Raw genomic sequence first — 21,416 nt, 5'->3', positions numbered from 1 at the left:
ATGGGTTTCAGTCAGAATTCAAGCTTCAAGGAGGGATTTAAATTAAGTTCAGAGCTAACTTAAGTGCTTTATGCTTTTAAACTGATCGGAACCCAATGCTGAATCTGATCAGCCTTCAGCTTTGGTATGCATGGGAGCTGGGACATGTACTAGATTTGTAAAAACATTTATGGTGGAGTGCCAGATACGGCCATAAAATAATTTCTTTCTCCTTTCTTAGGCAGACAGAAATAACAGGGGAAGTCAAATGAGTGGCATGTGATTTGCCTCAGGCCAGCTAAAGTTTAGCACTTCTGTTGCAATTGCCAGTTATCTTCATGCTGGCTCCCAGACTGCCATGTGCTAAGCATCAGCTATGTACTAGAGACTGCACTTTGTCCTCCAGGTTCTGGGACTCAGTTTGAACCTTGTTCTTTTGGTTTCATTTCATTTCTTTTCCCCTCTCCTTCCTCATCCCATTTCTAACTCTCAATGCTTTTTCCACACAGCCACTGGCTGTGATGGAAAATAGCTTTTCAGTGTAGTGTGTCCCTCACTTGACACTGATAACTTAATGTGCCACATCTGCCCTCAACTGAGGCCTGAATTTTCCTGTTTTGTAAGGTATTTGGTTTTGTTAAGCTCCCTCCCCCTTTATTCCTCCCCAGTGGTAGCACAGCAAGCTGCAGCTTGAGCATGGCTCACAGCCTGTGCAAGGTTGGGCAGAGCAAACAGAGCAGCTGTTTTCTCATATCACCTACGGAAACAAGGGCAGTGTGTTTCAAGCTGCAGTTGTTGAGCAGGAGCCATGATTCCTCCTGTAGGCACTGAGCTGAAACTCCATGTCACAGTGCTGCTCTGAGGTTATCCATCGGTGTGGGGAAGTCACCTTTTAGAAAGGCATGGGAAGCATAAATCATAAGTGAAGAAGAGACTGAGTGCATCAGTACAGGCTGCTTTTTAGGTCACCTTGATGTGACACTTCCATGATAAGTGGTGTCATGACCCTTTGTAGGCATGCTGAAGTTCATAAGTCCCATCTGTGGTGCGCAGCCAGAGGTTTCATGAGTTTGGAGAAAACAGAGGCAGAAGCCTTCTCCCCTAACACACCTGCGATCACAACTGCAGACCTAAAATATGCTGTCTGCTGTCAACATCTCTGCTTGCTTCTGGGCTGGAGAGAATGAAGCTAGAAGAGTGTGAGCAGATTCATCAGTGTAGTCCAGTCTGATGTTGCTTTTCCCCACAGACATCTGTTTCTTCAAGCAAAATAATTTCTGCGGAGTGGAAGAAGTTGGGCTGTGACCTTCCCTTGCTGTGCTTTTGAGGAGAGTAAAGCTCCTGCCAGGCTTTCATCCACTGGAAAATGGGATAATTGTGCTTTCTTCCATCTATCTGCACACGTTGTGGCAGCTGTCGTCATTTGTATCTCTGCTTTTCTGGCTGTTGACTAGGGTTCCTATGGGTCACAGTAATACAAACAATACTTGTCAATAGAAACAATGCCACTTGTCATTTGATCAAATATTTGCATTTAGTTATTATCTAATAAAGTTTGAGCTCTGCAGTGTTAACGTTGTCATGCTCACTAGCTTGAAATTAGTTTTAGAATGTAAGTGAGCAGGAAGCCAAAACAGCCATGGTGCTTTCTGTCTCCAGGATTAGAGATCACGTCTGCTTTGTGATCCTCTTGCTTGTTTTTTATTGTTAATGGAAAGCACAGTTTAGGCAAGGAACCTCTTACCAATCTGGTATTTAAATCTTTACTGTTCAGCGTTACGTAGGCTTTAAAACTTGATCTGCTTTGCAAACTGTAAAAGGTTACTGTCTTCCAAATCAAAGCATTAGAACTTCTCATCCTGCTACCAAAAGTCTCAGAGGGGATTTCAAATGCTGGGTAGTACATTTTTATAGTGTTGATTTTCATTTTCATGAGAGGCTGTTCTGATATTAATGAGATGAAAAAAAACCTATTTGTACAATGTAAGCCCTCTGGATACAGTGCTTTCTGAACAAGTTTCATTAGAAAGATATGAATTAGATGTTCCGAGAGTATTTTCCAGGAATGAAACAGCTGTTGCTCTTTCCTACTCTTCTAAACTAAAGCTCATTTTTGGAGGAACTGGACAAACGTTTTGTTTTGTGTCAGAGCAGTGACACTTGCCAAGTTGTTTTTGGATCCCAAATGAAGTCAAAACTTGCAAGAGTCTCACCCTCTCCTGCCTGTAGTCAAAGTAAGCCTCTTGCACCTGGAGAAACAGCTTTTTTTTTTGTTTTCCCCCAGCACATGTTGCCATTAAAACTTCCAGTACAAAAACAGGGGAGAAAGCATGGGTAATAGGAAGATTCAAAGACTCAGAAAAAACATTGTGTTATTGTTCACCAAAGAGTGTCCTTCAGGCTGGATAGCAAAGCTTATTGATTTCTAATTTAGATTTCACTTGATACTAGGTTCACCCTGAGGTATAACTTGAAGCTATATTGACTACTTTTTCATAACTCCTTGCTTGATGGATTGCCCCATGTGACCTAGCTGATTTTTCCAGGAGAAAAAACTTCTGGGTGCGCTTTATCCTTAGCAGTGATGTAACTGGCTACGTGGATGGGCTCAGGCACAGACTAGGCACCATCCACTCAGCCTGTCCCGGTGGGGTGTCACCTCACTGGCTTTGGGCAGACTTAGGCAGCCCAAAGGGCTGCAATGTTGTCTTCTCCAAAGACACAACAGACTTGTCAGCAGTTGAGTGACAAAGGAAATGTTGATAAAAGGTGCCCCAGATCTCAGGAGTGCTCTGGGCTTCAGAGAGCCCTTCATACTCCATCTCTGAGCTGCAATGTGGAAATCACACTGGTAAATAGAATAAGGGTTCAAGCTGTGTTTGTGTTAATGAATTAAGAGTCAGCTGTGCCATGCAATCTCCCTGCTGGATGCTCAGCCTGTGGCAAACACAGGCTTGTTTCAATATAATATAACCAGCACTGGAAGTTGTGTAAAATTTATTAAATGTGATCTTTGCTGTATTTTAAGACTATAAAAATGGCTAGTTACTAGATCTCCTCTAATGGACAATAAATTTTTACCCTGTTGGAATTTAATGGTGTGTCTAAGCTTTAGATGCAGCAAAGGAGGACAGTTCTGGCTTAAGGAAATCAAATCAGACATATTTCAAAAAATAGAAAATGAGAATGTGGAAGGAAGCTGAAGGGCTCTCTGGGAATTCGACAACATGAAGTGACTGCTGCTGGGCACTGTGATACAGTTAAAGATGTAGAAGCTGCAGGAACACAGCTTCATGTTCCTCGTGAATGGCTGGAGATCTCAAAGCAGAAGCCTGTAGAGAGTCTAACGAGGCTCTAAGCAGCTTCACAGGCACACAGTTATCATCTTTCATTTGTGGATCTTCTATCATAAGAAAAGAAGTAAGATGGGATATTTCTGCAATGCAAATATAGCCGTGGCCAAGAGGGCACCCACAAATGAATGTATGAATAAGATACCTAGACTGCTTCTTCTAAGGATAATCAGAAAATAGTTGGAAGAAGTAATAAATGTTTTTAGGATGGACAATAAAGACTGATAGTGGAGGACGCCATGACCTGAAGTATGAACAAATATGTCCTTTAAAATTGTGTTCCAAGTTGTATTTTTCTCATGTGACCACACTCAAATCCCCACAGAAGATTAATTTCACAGTTAATTTCCTCAAGTATAAATCAATTTAGCCAGGGTACTTCGGATTCTGTAAGAGATGCAAAGCTCGCAGTGAGTTGGAGATCCATAGGAATTATTCCTGACAATCAGTATTGCTTAATGAACTGTTTCTGGGACACAGCAGAGAAGCAAATGAACACAGGATTTGGAACGTTTGCTTCTCTTACCCATTTTCGTAAAGGGTGCATTTTTAATGCCTTAGCTTCTTAAAACGTGTCCTAGAGAACCTTCATCCAAGACCTTGTCTCCGCTAAACTGTGGGAAGAGGAATGGATCTGTCCTGCTCAAGTGCAGTGAAAAGAAGAAATGAAGTTGAGTGTGGTCACCAGCAAGCTGATGCCGTAACCCGGAGTAATGATTCTCTGCCAAGTCTCTCAGCTGAGTGATAATGTATTGTAAGTGGTTGTATGGTACCTGATTGACATGACCATGGAGACGACTTTTCTCCTTTGCCGAGGGTATGTCCCCAGCCAGGAAGACCCTTATCTCAGAAGTATTCAGGACTGAAGTATGACCATTAGGAACCTGAGAACTGGAGGATATCAGACACTTCTTTCTCCTCTAATACCTTATTCCTGCCACAAAAGTCCACCTTGCTGTAAATTTGGCTTTGCATTGGTATTTTTTTCCCTTCTTCTTTCCATCCGATTGAACTTTCTGAGCTGGCAGTGTGCAGGACCTCCATCTGATTAAACTTTCTGAGCTGGCAGTGCGCAGGACCTAACTCTGCACATTTCTGACACCTCTGAGCAGTTTTCTGGCAGCTTCTAAAATATGACAAAAGGGCATATAATCTTCTGATATGATAGTATCCTTTCACTCACATTGTCATCTTAAAAATAAGCCATTTTAATTTTGGACCAAAGCTATGTTAAAACCATAAGGCTGTGTTCCAGTGTCGTAGCACCATTTTCACCAAATGCTGCTGAAAGCATCACTTTTTTTTTCTGTAGAATTCAATAAAAAGAGCTAGAATGTTCTTTTCTTCAGGCGATGTTCATAAAAGTCTCTTGTCAAATTTCTCACTATCTAACAAACAATCAACCTCCTGCTTTCTGCCTGAGCAATGGTATTGCAGGTCCATTTTTTGTAGCTGTAGCTGAGGACAGACATGAAAATTTTACCTGGACCCTCATGTCATGGGGTTTGTGGTCTGGCTGAGATAGGAACAGATGACAACTCAAAGAGAAAGATTCTTGGCAAATAAATAACACATGGAAAGCAATTAAGTCATAAGCTGAAAAAGGAAAATAAGCTCAGCATGTGTAATATATACAGATACTTTACTTCACCAGCTCAGTTTTGATTCTATGTGGCTGAAGTTCTCTGGTAATGCATGTTTTCTACAGCACAATTTTTTCTTCAATTAGAAAATTCTTTTATTCAGACTGAATTTCTCTTACCTTGCATTACAGTTGTAATAAGCAGCTGGAGCAAAATACTTAAAGGTAAAACCATCATCTTCTGTTCTTATTTTTGTTTCACATTGCTTCTAAAAACTCGCTGTGTTTTCAGAGTCTGTCGCTGCCCTATTGTCAGAAGTACTGCTGTCTGCTTTCAGTGAGTTACACACCGTTCTCACTACAGATGTTATTTTTTGCGTTATTGTCAACATACTCAGTTATGTAGCTTTAGACTGCAAATCGTTGCGTTTTTCTCTTCCTTTTTCTCATGACATACACCCATGAATTCCAGCCCCTCCTGTCTGGGATAACATTGCAATTGCAAAACCTTAGCCAAGGCTAAAGCTGCTCTTTTCCCTTCCCACAGGACTCGACTTCAGCTTCCCACATGGAACTGATTGAAAAAATTCTGCCAGAAAATATAGTTTGACAAACCCCCTGAACTTTTGACCGAAAGAAATATGTGAAAAATATTTGCTTTCCACTGGAAAACACAGATTTCTACTGGAAATCAAAAAAGTTGGTTGAAAACTTGAGTCAGAAGCGTCCCAGGATCACCGTGTCCTCCTGGCGAGTAACATGCAGTGTGGGAGATGCAATGTGTCCGGGGAGCCGTCTGTGTCAAAATAATGAGGTCCTTGAACTAAAAAGCCCATTAAGTAATGTAGCAACACTTCCAAATACAGTCTGGGAAACATTTTCGGCCAAAATATGCCTGAATTTGGGGGTGAAGGGGGAGATTTGAAGCAGAGGAGAAAAACAATTTGGAAAAAAATTCTGTGGTAGATTTTTAGATTTTCATCTATAGGCATTGAGGGAAAGTACAAAGAAACACCACCCCCCACCCCACCCCCCGCATCACACCACACAGCCACCCACCCACCCACCCGCCCAAGAGACAGAGAGACAGACACACCCACACACCCCCCCACACACCCACACACACACTCCCACACCCAAGACACCCCCACCCCCCCGCCACCAGCACCACTCCCTATTTTCTGGCCATTTCTATTACTATTTTACATGGTAATTCTTTTTCCTAAAGAAGTTTAAATGAGGGAAACTTGGCTGCAGTCATTTTTTCTGTGGTGAAAACTAAACTCTGTAATGAGCATAAAGAAGGCTGGCTTATTTCTGATGAGGCTGTCATAACAGTGCTCCTTTATGTATTCTGAGGCCGTGTGAATGCACTCAAAAGCAGATGATGCTACAAACTGCTGAAAAAAACCCCCATATTTTGTATGTATATGTAGTTTGAAATCTGATGGACTTTAAATGAAAAATTCTTGCTATTATATTTGTGAGTCAGAAAAGAACAGATATAAAGAGCAAAACTAAAGAAGTACTTAATCAGCAAAGGGAATTTTGTTGGTTCTGAGTGCTTTGAAGTAAGTTTGATGTGAAGATTGGTTGTGTTTTCTTCCAGTTGGTCTCAGCATTTCATTTCTCAGTGTATAGCCTGTGCAGGATGAAAGTGCAAGTGCAAAGGACGAGTTCAGTAAGTGCTGGAAGTCTCTGGAAGCAGTTGGAAAGCACATGTGCATGGTAGAAGTGGGCTTTTACAGTCACTTCATCCCAAGCAGCACTGGCAGGCACGGTGCATTTCCCACTCTGATTTCCTTAATTGGCTTTACCCATAAATTTATGCAGGTATCTCTATAACTAATTTCTCTGTAAGACACAGCAGGAAATAAAATTAATAAAAAATATTATTTCCTACAGTAGATTAGCATTTGAAATATGAAATACTTCTTTTTTTACAGTAATTCACTATTTCTGAGAGAACCACATTTCTTAGGGTTAAAACCATGATAATTTTATTCACTAGTGCTAATGTATAGGGTCTTTATACTTCCAACTGATAGATTGTGTAATTGATGGATTTTTTAAATTTGTAACTTAGAGTATAACTTGTGTGTGCTCTCCTTTATGATTCTGGACAGGAATGAAAATCATGGTTTCCACCTGACAGCCAATCAGTCAAAAATAAAATAGTTTCAGGATAAACACTGCAAGGATAAAGGATTTTGATCTAGAAGATATACAAATGTCTAACTTATCTTCCAGTTACTTCTGGGAATAGCCATGAGAGGAACTTTTCTCCTGGAGAGTGTCAGCTCCTCTTCTTGTTGTAGTGCAAAAGTGGAATTGGCAGATGTTTTTAGACATTCAAAAAAGTACATGGTACTAGAATTAGGGGAAAGTTTTGAGGCAGGTTCCAGAACTGATCTTTTACATGAGCTAAATATTGTGTCTTCTTCTCATCTCTGGTAAGTTTAGGCACACAATGCAGCCATTTGCAGATAACAAAAGTGGAGCATGTCATAATGTTTTACAGATTTTTAGAGGATACGGAGTAATGCACATTTTTTGGTATCAATCTTCAGTTACTTTTGCATGAGCGTAATATGTCCGTGCAGAAAGGTCTACAGTTCCTGAGCCTGCCTAAATTTTCTTTAGCTTATGGTACTTCAGATTACACAAGACATAAAACATTTCTGTAACACATTTACAGAGCTGTATTTAAGACACTGGTCTCAAACAGCCCTTATCTCATCTTTGACTGGTGGCTGGGAGTAGTAATACAGACCAGAGAATCTATTCAGATTATTTTACTTTTTCTGTTTTCATCTTCTCTTCCAGCTTACTTTCTCCACATGCTGTAGCACCATGAGAACTGCAGTTGCAAGATAAATTAGGGAATGCATGCACTGATCTCAGGCTAGCAACATGGATAGAGAATACCCATATGTTGAAACTGTCAGGGAAGGAGGAGTACTCAGGGACGTTTGGTAACACACTGACTGACACCTTTGGAGAGAGACGATCTGGCCTGGTTACAATATACCATCTCTGTACGCATCAAGGCAGCTCCCTTTACTGGCGAGAGTGCAGATAGCACTAAAATGCCATGTAAGATGTAACAGCGTTTCTCTTATTTTGTATTGTAATGATGATGGTTTCATCCAAATTTCAAACTCTCTCAGAAACTCCCAGAGCACAAAGTTCAAGTGAAAGGAAAGATTGCTTATAAATATCTTCCTTTATTGAGGAATTTGTTACAGACAGAGCAGACAGTTTTGTTTAAATAAATTCTATGGCTACTAGAACTCAGGATCCATGAGAACTTTTGGAACAAATGATTTTTTTGTTACAACTTGCAATCTGGCACCTTATCCAGAAGTCTAGTACTTGGAAAACCGTATGTTCTGGTGGATCTTTTGTGTAAGAACAGTAACACAGTGTCACCCCAGCCTTTTCTTTGCAGATTTTTTAGATGCTGTGAGTAGAGCTGGCCTTTAGTCTGTAGACTGACAGAAAACAGGAGAAAGTTTTGCACAACAGTGATGATTTATAACTTATTTTTTTAATGAGGATTTCCAAGTGCTGAATGTGCATAAGATCTCGTGGTGAATGTCAAGTCTGTTCCATGAATTAAATCAAGATATAGAGTTCATGTTACAATGAGTTTAGAGGCAATACAGGCTCAATGTACCCGTGCTCCTCTTTCCTCCCTCCTCAGACTGCACTGTGGAGGGACTCCACAGTGGCCATAATTTGATGGCAGGAACAACTAGGTGGGCATGGGAAAGAGGCAAGGATACCTTGTTCCCAAATGCTTTGTTGGGTTAAACCAAGAGTTTGATGCAGAACACTGGCCTACTAACTTGTAGCCTTGAATTCATGATATTGATATTTTTCAACCCTGCAAGAAGCAACAGGAGTGAAGGAAGCATCCTCCTGTCCCAAGAACTGCTTTTTAGGCTGAGGATAAAAGGGTTTTTCGTGAGGTCAGAGCTAAAACCAGAGAAACTGCAACAAGCCATGTCTGTGGTTCAGAAATGCTCGGTCAGTGGGCTGACGGGTACCGTTGCACTCTCTGTCGTGACAAGGCTGGCTTATATATTTCCATGCCGTCCCATCAGTTGTTTATGGGGATGGACTGTTGCACTAATGCCTGAAATGGCTGTGTGGGTGTGCCCAGCGGTGTTGCCAAGCCAACCACGAAGAGTTGTGCATAACCTGAAAATATACCTCAGGTTCTTCTTCTTTGATTCTGAGCCAGCAGCAGTTCTAGCTCCAGCTTAGTTTTGGTACTCTGCAGGCTTAGTTGCTTTTCAGTAAGAAGAGATTTTCTGATAGTCCCAAGGTGTCAGGAGCTGTTGTGGCAAGTTGAACTGTGAGTTGATGACACTCTGCAAAGTCTGGAGTGTCTCCTTGGTAAAATAGGTCCTCAGACTTCTTCATGCTTTACAGTGACTTCAGTCTGGATGTTGAGTGTGGGAGCAGCCTTTATCTTCCCAAGATTCAGCAAGCTGTAGCCCACAAATATCAACCTCTTTTAAAGAGCAAATGTTAAAGCTATCATGTAGAAGTTACACACCCCTGAGGTAGCTTTCTTCAGGGGAGATCTGATACACAGACATGACCTCTTCCAGAAATTAAGGGACATTAAAAATTTCCACTTTTTCTGCATAAAGTGCAGGAGGCTTCTCTTGGACCTTGCCTCGTGTAACAAAGAGGAGACAAGGAGGAAGGCAGTAATTACAACTCAGAGAAGGACAGTGCTGCTAACTGTGTTTTTGTCCATATTCAGTTATCTATCAATGTAAAGAATGAAGCACATGCAGTAGATGTGAGTCAAGTAGCAACACATATTCCTGGAAAGCACTACAGTGACAATGACAAGAACAGTACATGAACTAGTGCAGACAAGCAGTTACTGCTGAGGGCAGGAGGGACGACTCCTAGTATCATCCCAGATCTAGAGGAAGACTGGCAGGATTTCTAACGCAGGTGGGTGAGACATTACAGTCGTATTGCTGAACTTAACAAATGTTGTCCATGGAACACCAGCTGGTTGGGAGTGTTGTGGCTGTATTGGAAGAGGGATGGCTTGGGATAGAGTTGTTATAGCAGAAAGCTGTAAGACTGTGAAAATAGATATTCCATACTGAAAAATGCTAATGTTAAGAAAACAATAATTAAAAAAGAATTCAGTGGGAATGTCTGAAGCCAGGTTCTGTAGTAGCCGGTGTTTGCTGGCTCATTGAACAACCTTTACTGACATCTGTGTGTGTGCATGTGCAGTATGAAATACGATGAATTTTTGTTTTTTCTCCTGCTCCATACAGCTTGGATGGAGAGCTGAATTTTAACATGCAAACGTTGCTGGGGGAGCTTGGGAAATGAGGTTGCTACTAATATACTTCATTTTTCATATGATTGCCTGGCCTTTCTTCTTACAGATGCAACTTTGACACAATAGCTCAGTGACTAATCAGATCTGTATATGTTGAAGTGGAAGCGCTATACAATGTTTTGCAATATTAGCAATCCCTGCAAAAATGCTGCAACACAAGGGACCAAGGCCATGCCCAGTTGCATGTGTCTCTTAGATCATGGCAGAGGGACGTGCAAACTAATCCTGTATAGTCCAGATGGATATCTAAGGCCCTGTAGCTCAGTCAAAGCTGGGAGGTTGATACAGAAGTTATAGCATGAGAAATGCTACAGCCTTTGTTATGCAGCTCTATTGTATGATCACAATAGCTTGCTGTAGTTCATGAAAAGCTACTTATTTCTTCCACTGGAAGCCTGGGAGCCAGGTGGGTTTGTAGTCTGAGTCAAGGGTGGACCACACGGTCCAGCCCATCTGATGGGTTGTGTAATCTGATTGTGGAATTGCAGCTAGGAGCAGAATTATGCTTTGCCCTTATGAAATAGCTTCTATGCAAGGCTTGTTTTCTGGGGAATGGATGCAAAACACCAGAAGAACAAGATGCAACTCTTTCTAGTGCATCATGTTTGACAAATTAACTTTTGACCTTTCAATGGCTTTGTACAAATATGGGAGCCTCTGCCTCCGTATACAGGATTTCAGGTTATTAGGAAGAAGGTATTTTTTCCGTTCCCCTTTGGACTGCTATGCCTTTGTAAGGTACAGAGCAACCCTGATGTATGCAACAAAATAAATGCTGAAAACCTGTTGTTTTCATATTTCTGCAGTGTAATGATTGGCTTGTAAGAGAAGCTCAGGGATGATGATATGAAAAGAGTCTATTTTATTTTTGACTTCCAGTGCTGGACAGTAGAGATTAACTCTTTTGTGCTTATTTTCAGACTGGATATTTCCAACTGCCCCATGGAGACTATTTCATTGAGCCCGTTAAAAAGCATCCACAGAAGGAAGGAACACCCCATCCCCATATTATCTATGGGGCAAATATCCTTCAAAATGCTTTAAGGAGAAGACGGGCCATCTTGATGGAAAAAGAACAAGCATGTGGATTGAATGGTACAAATATTGCTGGATTTCTGCCTGTTTGCTTTCTGCATCTTTTTAAGCAGCTTTTATTTTCCAGTGGTGTGTGCCTTTCCTTCTGCCAGTTTTTTTTTTTAATTCTGTAAAAGAGATTATGCAAAATGAGAGCATCTCAGTCAAAACACCTCGGGAGCCACCCATCTGGGTCTGAAAACTTAAATCCCCCTTATGACTGTTGGGATATGTTTTTCACACTATTGATCCTTTCTACCCTTCACTTTTTTCTCCAGCCAGAACAGTTCTTGAACAGTTGACTTGAATTCTTGAGTAGTTCTGGGATGACAAGAATTGTAGTCATTATTTTTAGTAAACTATTCTCACTCCATGCAAATGCTGTCCTCAACATAAAATATCCTCCCTCAGTGCATGGTTTAAATTTAGGATTTCTAGATTCTCTGTGATAGTTACCGAAATATTTAAAGACTTTTATTTTGTTGTTCTGAAAGTGGAGAGCAAGGCATCAACAGCAAGGTGTTTTTTGTAGAAGCATAAGTAAAAATAACTTAAATATTTGTGCAATAATGCTCAACATCGTGTCTTTTGGGAAAACAAACTAATACTCAATCCTGGAAAGTAAGAGTATATCTAGAGGGTAGGTGGTATATCCTAATTACAAAATGAGTTCCTTTATTTAATAAAATCATTTACTTGATTGACTTCATACCAAAAATTTACAGATCTTGCATTGATTTTTAATCCTCAGTCACGATGGCTGCTGAAGTTTTAGTGCTCTTTAATATGAATTGATAAATTAAGAAAGAAACAACAACTCAGCCCCACAATACTTCTGGTCATAGACCTGCTTTGCACGTCTTGCTTGCTGGCCAAGAGCAGTGTGAAATAATAGCTGGGGGAAACTAGAAAGCTGGTGGCTAGGGGGCAGTTATCCAATCTTCTGTGACACTGAGTAGATGAGGATAAGGGGAAGCTGCAAGAATTAATACGAATGCTGTTCCTTATTATTTTTCATCAAATAAATATATATCTACTGGTTAGACAAATAAGCCTGACGTTGAAAAGCCATGAACATCTAATGTTGATGTCTATTTTGGCTTAAGTCTGTAATAGCTCCTGATTTTCTCTTTCTTCTGATGACTGCTGGGATCAATGAGAGGAATTAGTTTAGACTTGCCTGTGAAGAATGAGGAAATGTTCTTGCATCCTGGCTTCCAGGTTTCTTTTATGCATGAAATAACATCTTTAAGCAATAATTTTAAGTATGGAGAGAAGCCAGGAGATACCAGGGATCATGCTGTGTATTTGCTTTGTGTAGCCTGCTTATTTTCTTTCTACCTCTCACTTTTTACCTCTTGTATCTTCCTTCAAAGTCCTGCAGAATGAGACAGAAGAAGACTGGCTGTACCTGGGAAAAATTGACTGTAGCTTCCCTGAGATTTCATCACTTAGACTAGCTAAGTTTGCTGTAATAGGCTTTTGAATTTAAAGTGCCTGTCTGATGTTATTCATTCTAATGTGACAGAACTATTCCTTATGGTAATAATATGTTCATGATATTCCATGCTAACAAAGAGAGTGTCTTATGAATTAACAAAGTAATATACTGTCATTTGTGTTTCTATATTTAACTGACTTGATCAGCCTTTAGAGGTAATGTCTGCTTGACTGTCACAAAAGTTGTAATCAGTGTGAAAAAATGCATGTGGAAAAGAAAGCATTTCCTTCATTACATTTTTGCCTTTTGTGTGACAGGATATAACAATCATTGGTTCCTCTAAAGGCCTTAACTCTTAATTTGTATGTTACGTTTTGTTATCTCACTTCTGTTGTAGCCAGCTCTTCAACAAGGATAGAAAAAAGAAAGAAGTCAGTGTCATCTCCTGTTTACATTATGCATTATCAAAGAGCAATTGCTCTTGCTAGAAGTGAAATACAGAACAAAAAAGGAAAGTGAGTTAATTCTTGCTTTCTGTGCTAAATATATTCACTACATAGGCTTTGGGGAATGGGGAATACTTGGTGCATAAATAAATTTTAAAGGTGGTAAGTTGACCCTTCCCCCTTTTCAAGACCTCAAGCACTTCATGCTGTTAAGTTTGATGCCAGAAGTTTGGTACACCCACATGATGTCACAGATGGCCCAAAGTAATGCCTTTTGGGATCTCACTTTAAAGCAAAACAATTTCAATTTACAGTTCACATGTAACTGTAGAAATGACTTCTATTTTACAGATTAAACATCATGACCATTTTGTATTCTCAGCCCTGGGCTGGGGCTTAACTGATGAAGAGTTGCCTGCCATATCTCTTGTAGGAACTGGTTTTCAGAATCAAATATTTTAACTTTGTGGGCTGAGATTCATCATACAGAGTCTCTGCTTTTGTGTATCTTTTGTTTATTGATTCTCTTTGTTTTTTAAACTTAAGCTAAGACAATTTGAGTCATTTCTAAGACTTATGCTGGGGAAACCCTTTGTGTACCTAGGCTAAAATGCAGTGTTGGCTCCAACCTGCTTGTCATCTGTCTCACCTACATACAGTAATACGCTAGTATTGGTTACATTCCTGTGGTCTTGCAATGATTACATTAATTAGTTTATAATTTGCAGTATCCTTAACAGTTTCAGATATTTGGAGAAAAATCATTGTGATAAATTATGTAAATTAAAACCTAGGTTTGTGCTGTGCACTTCCACTGCTGCTTAGGCAACTGCCAGATGACTCAGTCATTAGCTGCATGCAAAACTGAGTGCTAATCTTGAAAGTAGCGTTATGATACTGTACATTGCAAGCTGCTGTCTTACTGTATCATTTGAAATCTGTGTAAGAAGTAGCAAAAATTATAAATGAAAAAGTCCCTGAGCTTTATAAATATTTTTTCTAATCATTTGTGCCTGTAGGAGAGGAAAATAAGGATTTTGGGCATTTGTTTTGTTTTTCTAAATAAGTTATCTTAAAAACTTGACAGTGCTCCGAGATACAATGCAAGAGAGAAGGAATTATCCTCCCTTGTACAGAATTAGAAGAGATCTCCCATTTCTTTCTGTTTTCATGCAGTCTGCCACACGGTATTGGTTTGTTTGTGAGCTGCAAAATGGAGAAGTTCTGTGAAGTTTGTGAATGAAAATGGTGTGATGTAATGGAGCCTTTCCTGACTCAGTGCTACAGAGGGGACTGATAGATGGACTTCTTTTTCTTGGACTGCTGAGGTGGTCAGGTTGCTGTTGTTTAGAAGGAAGGTAGTCGAGTTTATTCAGACTGCAATCCAGTGATAGCTGCAGTAGGCTGTAATATATAACTGTGGAAAGAAAGGTTTAGGGTTATTAAAATGTATCTCTGAGAATACTTCATTGGAGCTTTAGGTGTATAGAAGTTGTCATATGCTTTGCCCTCATTTTGGCATTGAAAAAATTTGATAGATGAGTTCCACACAGATCAGAAGTTAGGATTAGTTTGGGTTGTACATGAACCTCCAACTCCTTGTCTGCAGAGGAGTTATAAATCTTGTGACTGAAAATTCTGCATTTGGAGCAATTTTGCATTGGAGCTGTGACGGGATAAGGCTGGGGTGGGAGGGAGGAGACAGAGGCCAGGTGCAGTGTGAAATGAGTAGAGGGGTGAGGGGAGCTGAAGGAACAGAGCTACATCATCTGTGCAAAACTGTTTTTTAAGTCTTTTGAATGATGGCTTGGTGGCATAATTCATTTAACAGGTGACTAGAATGCCATTAAGCTGTTTCAGACAATAGTTACCTGTTGGTCTTCCTAAGGGTTATGTCTGAGTGCAGGATTTTATTCAATCATGGTCTTGCTATTTGATAATTAACTTGATACTGCCAGAGGATTCTCTTCGATTTTTCTGTTTGCAAGTGTACAGCATAAACTGTTAGTCTTGGCTTTTGACAGTGAAGTCCTTTGTTTAACCACTTGGAAGAAGGAGGGGGAAAAAAAGCCCAGGACGCTGTTTTATTCTCAAAGGATAGCCTATCTTTTTTTGGAAGAACATTGTGGCCAATGTCAGCAGCCTTGCTTGCTGGCAGAACCCCTGGTACATGCTGTGTAGCTTCCATATCTTTTAAAGAATGATGCTGACATTTTTCCAGTATTTGTTTTTCCTGTACTTAACCACATCAATTACTATTCAGCTTAATTTGCTTAGTTTCTCCAAAACACAGAGACTATTATTCTTAGGATGGTAACTTCACACATTGAATTGTAGTAACTGAGATTAATTCAATGTGGAGGGAAGAGCATTTTACTCCCTGCATCCCTCTGCTTTCTGCGAACAGTCTCTACTAACCTGTTTAGAAGATTCTTGCCATGAAAAAAGAGCAAATAGATACATTCAGTCAGCATGACCTCTATTTTAAAGCAAGAGCAACAAAACAAACAGCCTGCAGGAGTACATGGAGTATCTCTCATCTCTGGAACAGTTTGCATTGAACTGAAAATAGTGAGTGCCTGCTTGTGCAGACAGCAGATTTAGCATTTCAGGAGTGGGGTACCTGGGAAACAAAGACATGATAGCTGGTTTCGGTGGGTGAAACAATGGCTGCTAACTGGTATCAAGGGATTGATTTCCCTGCCAAACAATCTCATGAAATGAAAGCAGAAGAATCTAACTTTCAGGTTTCAGGAAGACTTTTTTTTCTTTCAGTTGCTCTCTGGAGTTTATTAGAAGCTAATCAGAGATAAGGTAGACTTTTTTTTTCATTGTCTTATGTTTTTCTTCTCCAGAAAAAGGAAGAGTTTTCTTCTTTTTCTAAAACCTCTGGATTCTCTGCTGGGGAGATAAGAATCCTTCAACTTTGAATTTCTAGCATCTGACATGAATTTAAGATGACTTCTGTGTTCATTTCACTTTGCTGTCAAAAATCGTGTTACTTCTAACAAATTACCAGTTGCAAATGTGTAGCCTTGCTGAGCAATTAAAAGGATTCTAGGTTTCATTAGCATACAGAGGTTTAATAGATGTGTTTACTATTACTTGAACTTCAAGTTTGAAGGACACAGGATAAGGTTCTTCTCTCTTAACTTGAGTAGCCTGGCAGTTAAATACTTGAATTTAAGCTAGTTGTGTTACAAGCTGGATCTTTTTATAGTTAGCAGAGTAGAACAGTTATCGTCAAAGGCTGATTCATCCTATCCTAATACGTCGTTTTCGACTTTTGGGATGAATTGTCCTTGGGAGTTGCCTAGGTCGTACTTAGAAGCAGTAGAAATGTTAGTAGAGGAGAAAGGAATAAAATACTGTATTTTGGGCAATTGTCCCTCTCCAGTTAAATGAGTGCCGAGGCAAAACTAGAACTTTCTCCAAGTGGATCCAAAGTCTGTGCTGAACAGGGGCCAGAGAAAGCTCAGTGCTGGCAGAGTGCTGGCACTTGCTTTCCTAGTCTCTGATTGTTTTCTCATCTTCTCTTTTCCACTGAAACTTAACCTTCGGTATTTCACTAGCTCCTACTAACTGAAACAAGGTGGTTTCCGTAAGTACTTGTGTTCTGCAGGAGGTAAGGGAGAAAAATGTGGAAACACAGGATTCTTCTTATAATGTGATAATAGGCACTTGTTGCCACCAAAAGGCATCAGAAACGTGATACGCTTCCTCACTCAGTGACTGAATAAATTTTGAAGTTCTGTCACAGGCCATTTTCCAGCTAATATGAATCAAAACTGTAAGAAGGGAAAAGTCTGCTTCACAGTGTTTCGGTGGAGTCTTTCTGTTGAGTTCCTGTGCCACTAGAAAGAAATAGTGTTTGCTACACCATGCTTGCTTACTGCACTTGCTTTCGTGTAGTTTAAAGGGTAGACTGTGGTCTCTTCCATGTCTTCATTGAAACAGTTTGCTTAACCACTCCTCAGATTGAGGAGTCTCAGTTTGGATCCAGACTGAACTTAGTACAGCATTTTTAACCGTGTACTGTTGTAGAGGAATATATTCTGCTCTTGCTCTGTGCCTACGATTTTCCTTATCAAGCTGTGTGTGATGCTGTTGCGCTTTTTGAGTATTGCCATTGATTGGGTAAACAAATGCTGTGGTACTGTAAATGTTAAATTGCTGCAGTATTGATTCAGAGAGCAATACCAAGCTTTAAAATTAAACTGTTACATGTCACATGCCACCCCTTTCTCTTTTGTAGGATAACACTAGCCTTGAACAATTGTAAACCCTATTTCCACAGTTGAAATAGAAAACCCAGAAAGCTAAGCTGGATTTAGGAAACATTTTTGTTGCAGAAGTTTGAAAATTTGCTCAGAACACTTGACCCATTAATGGAATGGCATTGGCAAAGCTGTTTAGCCTTCGGTCTGGTTAGTGCCAGATTTCTCAGTCGTACTGAACTCTCCGTGAACTTTCTAAAAAGAAACTACAATTACGTTATTATTTCTGGGCAGATCACAGATTTCTAATTCTTCTGAGAAGTGCTGGACTTGTGCTGTGGGGCTAATGCACTGATATCAGCTCAGTGTTCACAATTAGTTTCTCTGAAGTCTGTGTGTCCCTGATGAGCCTCTGGCAGCCTCCTATCATATGTGACCCACTTTAAACAGGTGTCTGAGGAGAGTTTTTCTGCATGAAACACAGTGTCCTTGCAGCTTGTCCACTCCTTGCTTGGGGCTGGTGTTCTTTGCTCCATGCTCCCAGCATATGCTTGAACTTGGATGCATTTTGTGTACTTGGAGAGACTCCTCTGGACAAATTGTACTTAAAAGGAGATTGTAATACTCTTCTTAACATAGATTTTAGCTTAATGATTAGTTGGGAACGAGGACAACTGTGTAACTTAGCAGGTTATAAGACTTTTTCTATCCACCACTACTTCAGTCATCTTGTAGAGAACTGTAAGCTCTCTCCTTCTTAGGGAGAAGTGGGGCTGTATCTGGACTTATCCCACACCACACACAATTACTCGGTAGCATGTTCTGGGGTGCACAGATCCTATTCTGCACTCCTGATTATCTGCTGAGTGTAGGATGGAGTTCTCAACTCCAGTGAGGGGTGCTTGTGGGGCCCATTCTCATAATGAATTTCTGGCAATATTGAGTAGCTTGGGACGTTCTGTTTAGTAGACACAATTTTCACTAGACAGCAGTCTGCAAAGGGCATCTTTTGGACTCCAGGATGTCATTTCTGACACAGGTCTTCATGTCTGAACTGTTTTTATGTTCAGTTGCTGAAAACAAAGATCTGCCTCAACGCAGATTTGGTGAGTTACTGGACTTGCTAGCTGGATTTGATTTGTTGTGAAAGACTTCTGGTAGGATGAAGTTTGTTCCTCAGTTTCACGGTCCTTATGTAAAGATTACCTGTTTCAGAGTATCTTTGCAGATAATATCTCTTTACTGTATGCTATTTCTGAACTGTCCTGAAAAAACTGTATGTAAATAACAGACTGGAGGGACACTATTCACTTAAAGGTCATACAGAATTACACACATTTTTTTTTCTAGAAAAAGGAATTGTCCAACAGAAGTAGGCATCCACCTTTATGCAAAAAAAAGTGGCCCGAAGATTGCTATGCTAAAAGGTATAGTGAATGTTTTTAGTTGATGCCCTTAAATACTGCACTTGTTTGAAGGCTTTGTGGAACCATTTATTGCATGTCCAAGTTTCTATATGAAAGAACATAGAAGAGAATATTGATTTTTTGCCATGATCTCTTCTGCACTTTCTGCTTTTCTCCTCTTGCAAATATTCAACTTAAACTTACTTCAGCAAACAACATGTAATCAAGTGGCTCAGCTGAAAAAACTACATATTCCTGTCCTCTTTAAACAACTAATGATGAAGTCTTTGTGCACATAAATTAGACTGTGAAATCAGAGAAAGTCTCTTCTTATCTGTTCTAATCGGTCTCAAGAAACACTGCCCCAAAATGAGTCTTTGTGCAAAATAGAAAGTCCAAAGACTTGATGTCCTTTATTCACTTCTTAAAAAAAAAAAAAAGCTCTAATTCCATGCTGTCTTTGATTTGTACTCATTTTAAAAAAGGTCTTGTCTAATATTTTGCTGAGCTGCAAAACAGTGTTTGAATTGAAGCTGCAGAAAGATAGATTTTTGTATTTTAAATACTTTTAAAACACAGTTAAAACACAGCCTCAGTGTGAGTCTTCCATTCTGCCAAAGTTAGAATTAGCAGCAAGTTTCTTGCCTGCCTGAGCTCTAAAACAAGCTGAATCAAGTTCCTTCCTCTCTGGTCTGCACTGTTGTCAGTTGAGCCCCCAGTCTGGATTCCCCTCAGCTCTGTGGAGGTTTGGATTTGGATCAAAGTCTTCTTTCAGGTGCTGCAGTTTTAACAAGGGATCATTCCTGACATTTTCTGTATTATTTGCTTGACATTCTCCAGATAAAATATTCACTGAACCACTCTCTGGTTTATGGTATTTTCTTTTCAGTGTCCCAGTTGCATCCATTGCCCATTGTGAGGTACTTCTGTCAGTCAGGCCTTCCTCAGAGAAGATGGAAGGAGGTGCGAGGGATGAAATTTCATCTGCCAGGGAGGTAATGGGAAGAAGGGCAGTAAAAGAAGGGAGTTTCCTGCAAAGCCTGGACTGGTAACATTGGCAGGCAGCTCAAAGTAGTCCAAGCAGAGATAGCCTTAACACTGGGGAATAGATTACTGAACAGCCGCTTCCCCAGCTGATGGATGTAACCTGGCGTTATTCATCATTATCCATTTTTGTGATATTTTTCTCTCCATAAGCTGTGATTAATCATGCTATTTTATGATGTGTGTGAACTGGATGTTTCTTTCAGGTAAATCTGTCCGCATTTTTCTCTTTCTGGTCCCACGCGTTTACATACTTTTATAATTTCAAGGCTACCTGGAGAGAAGAGGGGCCAGGGACTTTCTGCAAATGAAAACTGAGATTGTAATTTAGAAAATAACAGAGGCTGAGTCTGTTGACAAGGCTTTGCTTGATTCTCTTTCCATGGGAGTGCAAATTTCAAAGCTCAAACCCAGTTCTAAGCAAACACTTTCAAACTTCCTGGCATTTTCGTGTGGGAGCGAAATAGCTCCTATCTGTGAAGGATTCTGGCATAGTTTTCTGTAGGCAGTGAACCACAGGGAGTCCAGTTAACTGGTGAACCTCCAGCCTATGCATGACAAAAATGGAAGCGAATTAATGGGATCTTGACATCCAACAGGCTAAAACTAGAAACATCCTTTAGCCCATGTAGTGGTACTCATGAAGAGCCGAGAATGGCACTGATCACCCCAAGACAGCGTTATCCTAACAGGACTGCTGGTGCAAGGTGCCTGGCGGCAGGAGTCCTTAACCTCTCGTGCAAAGATGCCGTTGGCTGCCTCCCCTGAGGTGTCTCAATGCCATTTGCACTGTTCTTCCCCTCGCTCCTTCACCAGTTTACAGATGCCTTCATCAGCTCTCCCCAGTTGCAGGATGGAGTAGCTGGGTGATGGGCTGTTGTCTGTGCATGGGTGCCTCTTCAGGGGCTTAATCAGGCAAAACGAAATCTTGTGTGCCGAGTTGGAGCAGGACAACCTCCACGGTCATCTTTCAAAATGTCATGAAGTTGGAAAATGTCATTGTCAGGACCTGCTTCTAAGAATAGAAAACATTAAAAACAGTATGTGTCTGAGATTTTCAAGATGTCATATTAGCATCATTCATTTCGGTAACTCTGGACTGACCAACCCCTTCTCAGGCCACGGCTCAGGAGGGAGTCCTCACCTGTAAGAGCTGCTCTTGCACTGCTGATATTTGCTGCAGAAGCACAGCAGGTTTGGGGCTGAGGCTTTGAAGGCTTGTATTGCTTAGTAGCGTCATCTGAAATATAAGACGTTTGGCCTCAGCCAAGGACAAGGAGGCCCCTCAAAGTGCTAGCATGTGTTTTTTCCTTTGAGCATGCTAGTGGGATTGGTATATTTTAAATACAGTGGAGAAATGGAATGGGAAAAACAACAGCTGGTCCAGAGAAAGGGCAAATAAACTCTGTTGTACAACCCCAGAGACAAGAAAGTTACAGCATATGCAGCATTTCTTAAAGATACAACATCAAACCTTGAAAGAATAGC

At 40.4% G+C, this 21,416-nt stretch overlaps 1 protein-coding gene across 1 annotated transcript in view; it reads left to right on the top strand.

Annotated features, from left to right (window-relative positions):
• The window catches only part of ADAMTS12 (ADAM metallopeptidase with thrombospondin type 1 motif 12), a gene marked incomplete at both ends in the record, with an annotated part of 171,234 nt that overhangs the window by 53,585 nt on the left and 96,233 nt on the right, over positions 1 to 21,416 (top strand). The window contains one exon of the mRNA XM_082335624.1: positions 11,221 to 11,395. Within this exon, the coding sequence (XP_082191750.1) occupies positions 11,221 to 11,395 (175 nt within the window). The remainder of the gene's footprint in view (positions 1 to 11,220; positions 11,396 to 21,416) is intronic.

The sequence above is a fragment of the Platalea leucorodia genome, assembly GCF_965183815.1.
Source record: "Platalea leucorodia genome assembly, chromosome: Z".
NCBI lineage: Eukaryota > Metazoa > Chordata > Aves > Pelecaniformes > Threskiornithidae > Platalea > Platalea leucorodia.
Note: the sequence above shows the minus strand (reverse complement) of the source record. Positions and strands in the feature narration are given on the sequence as shown.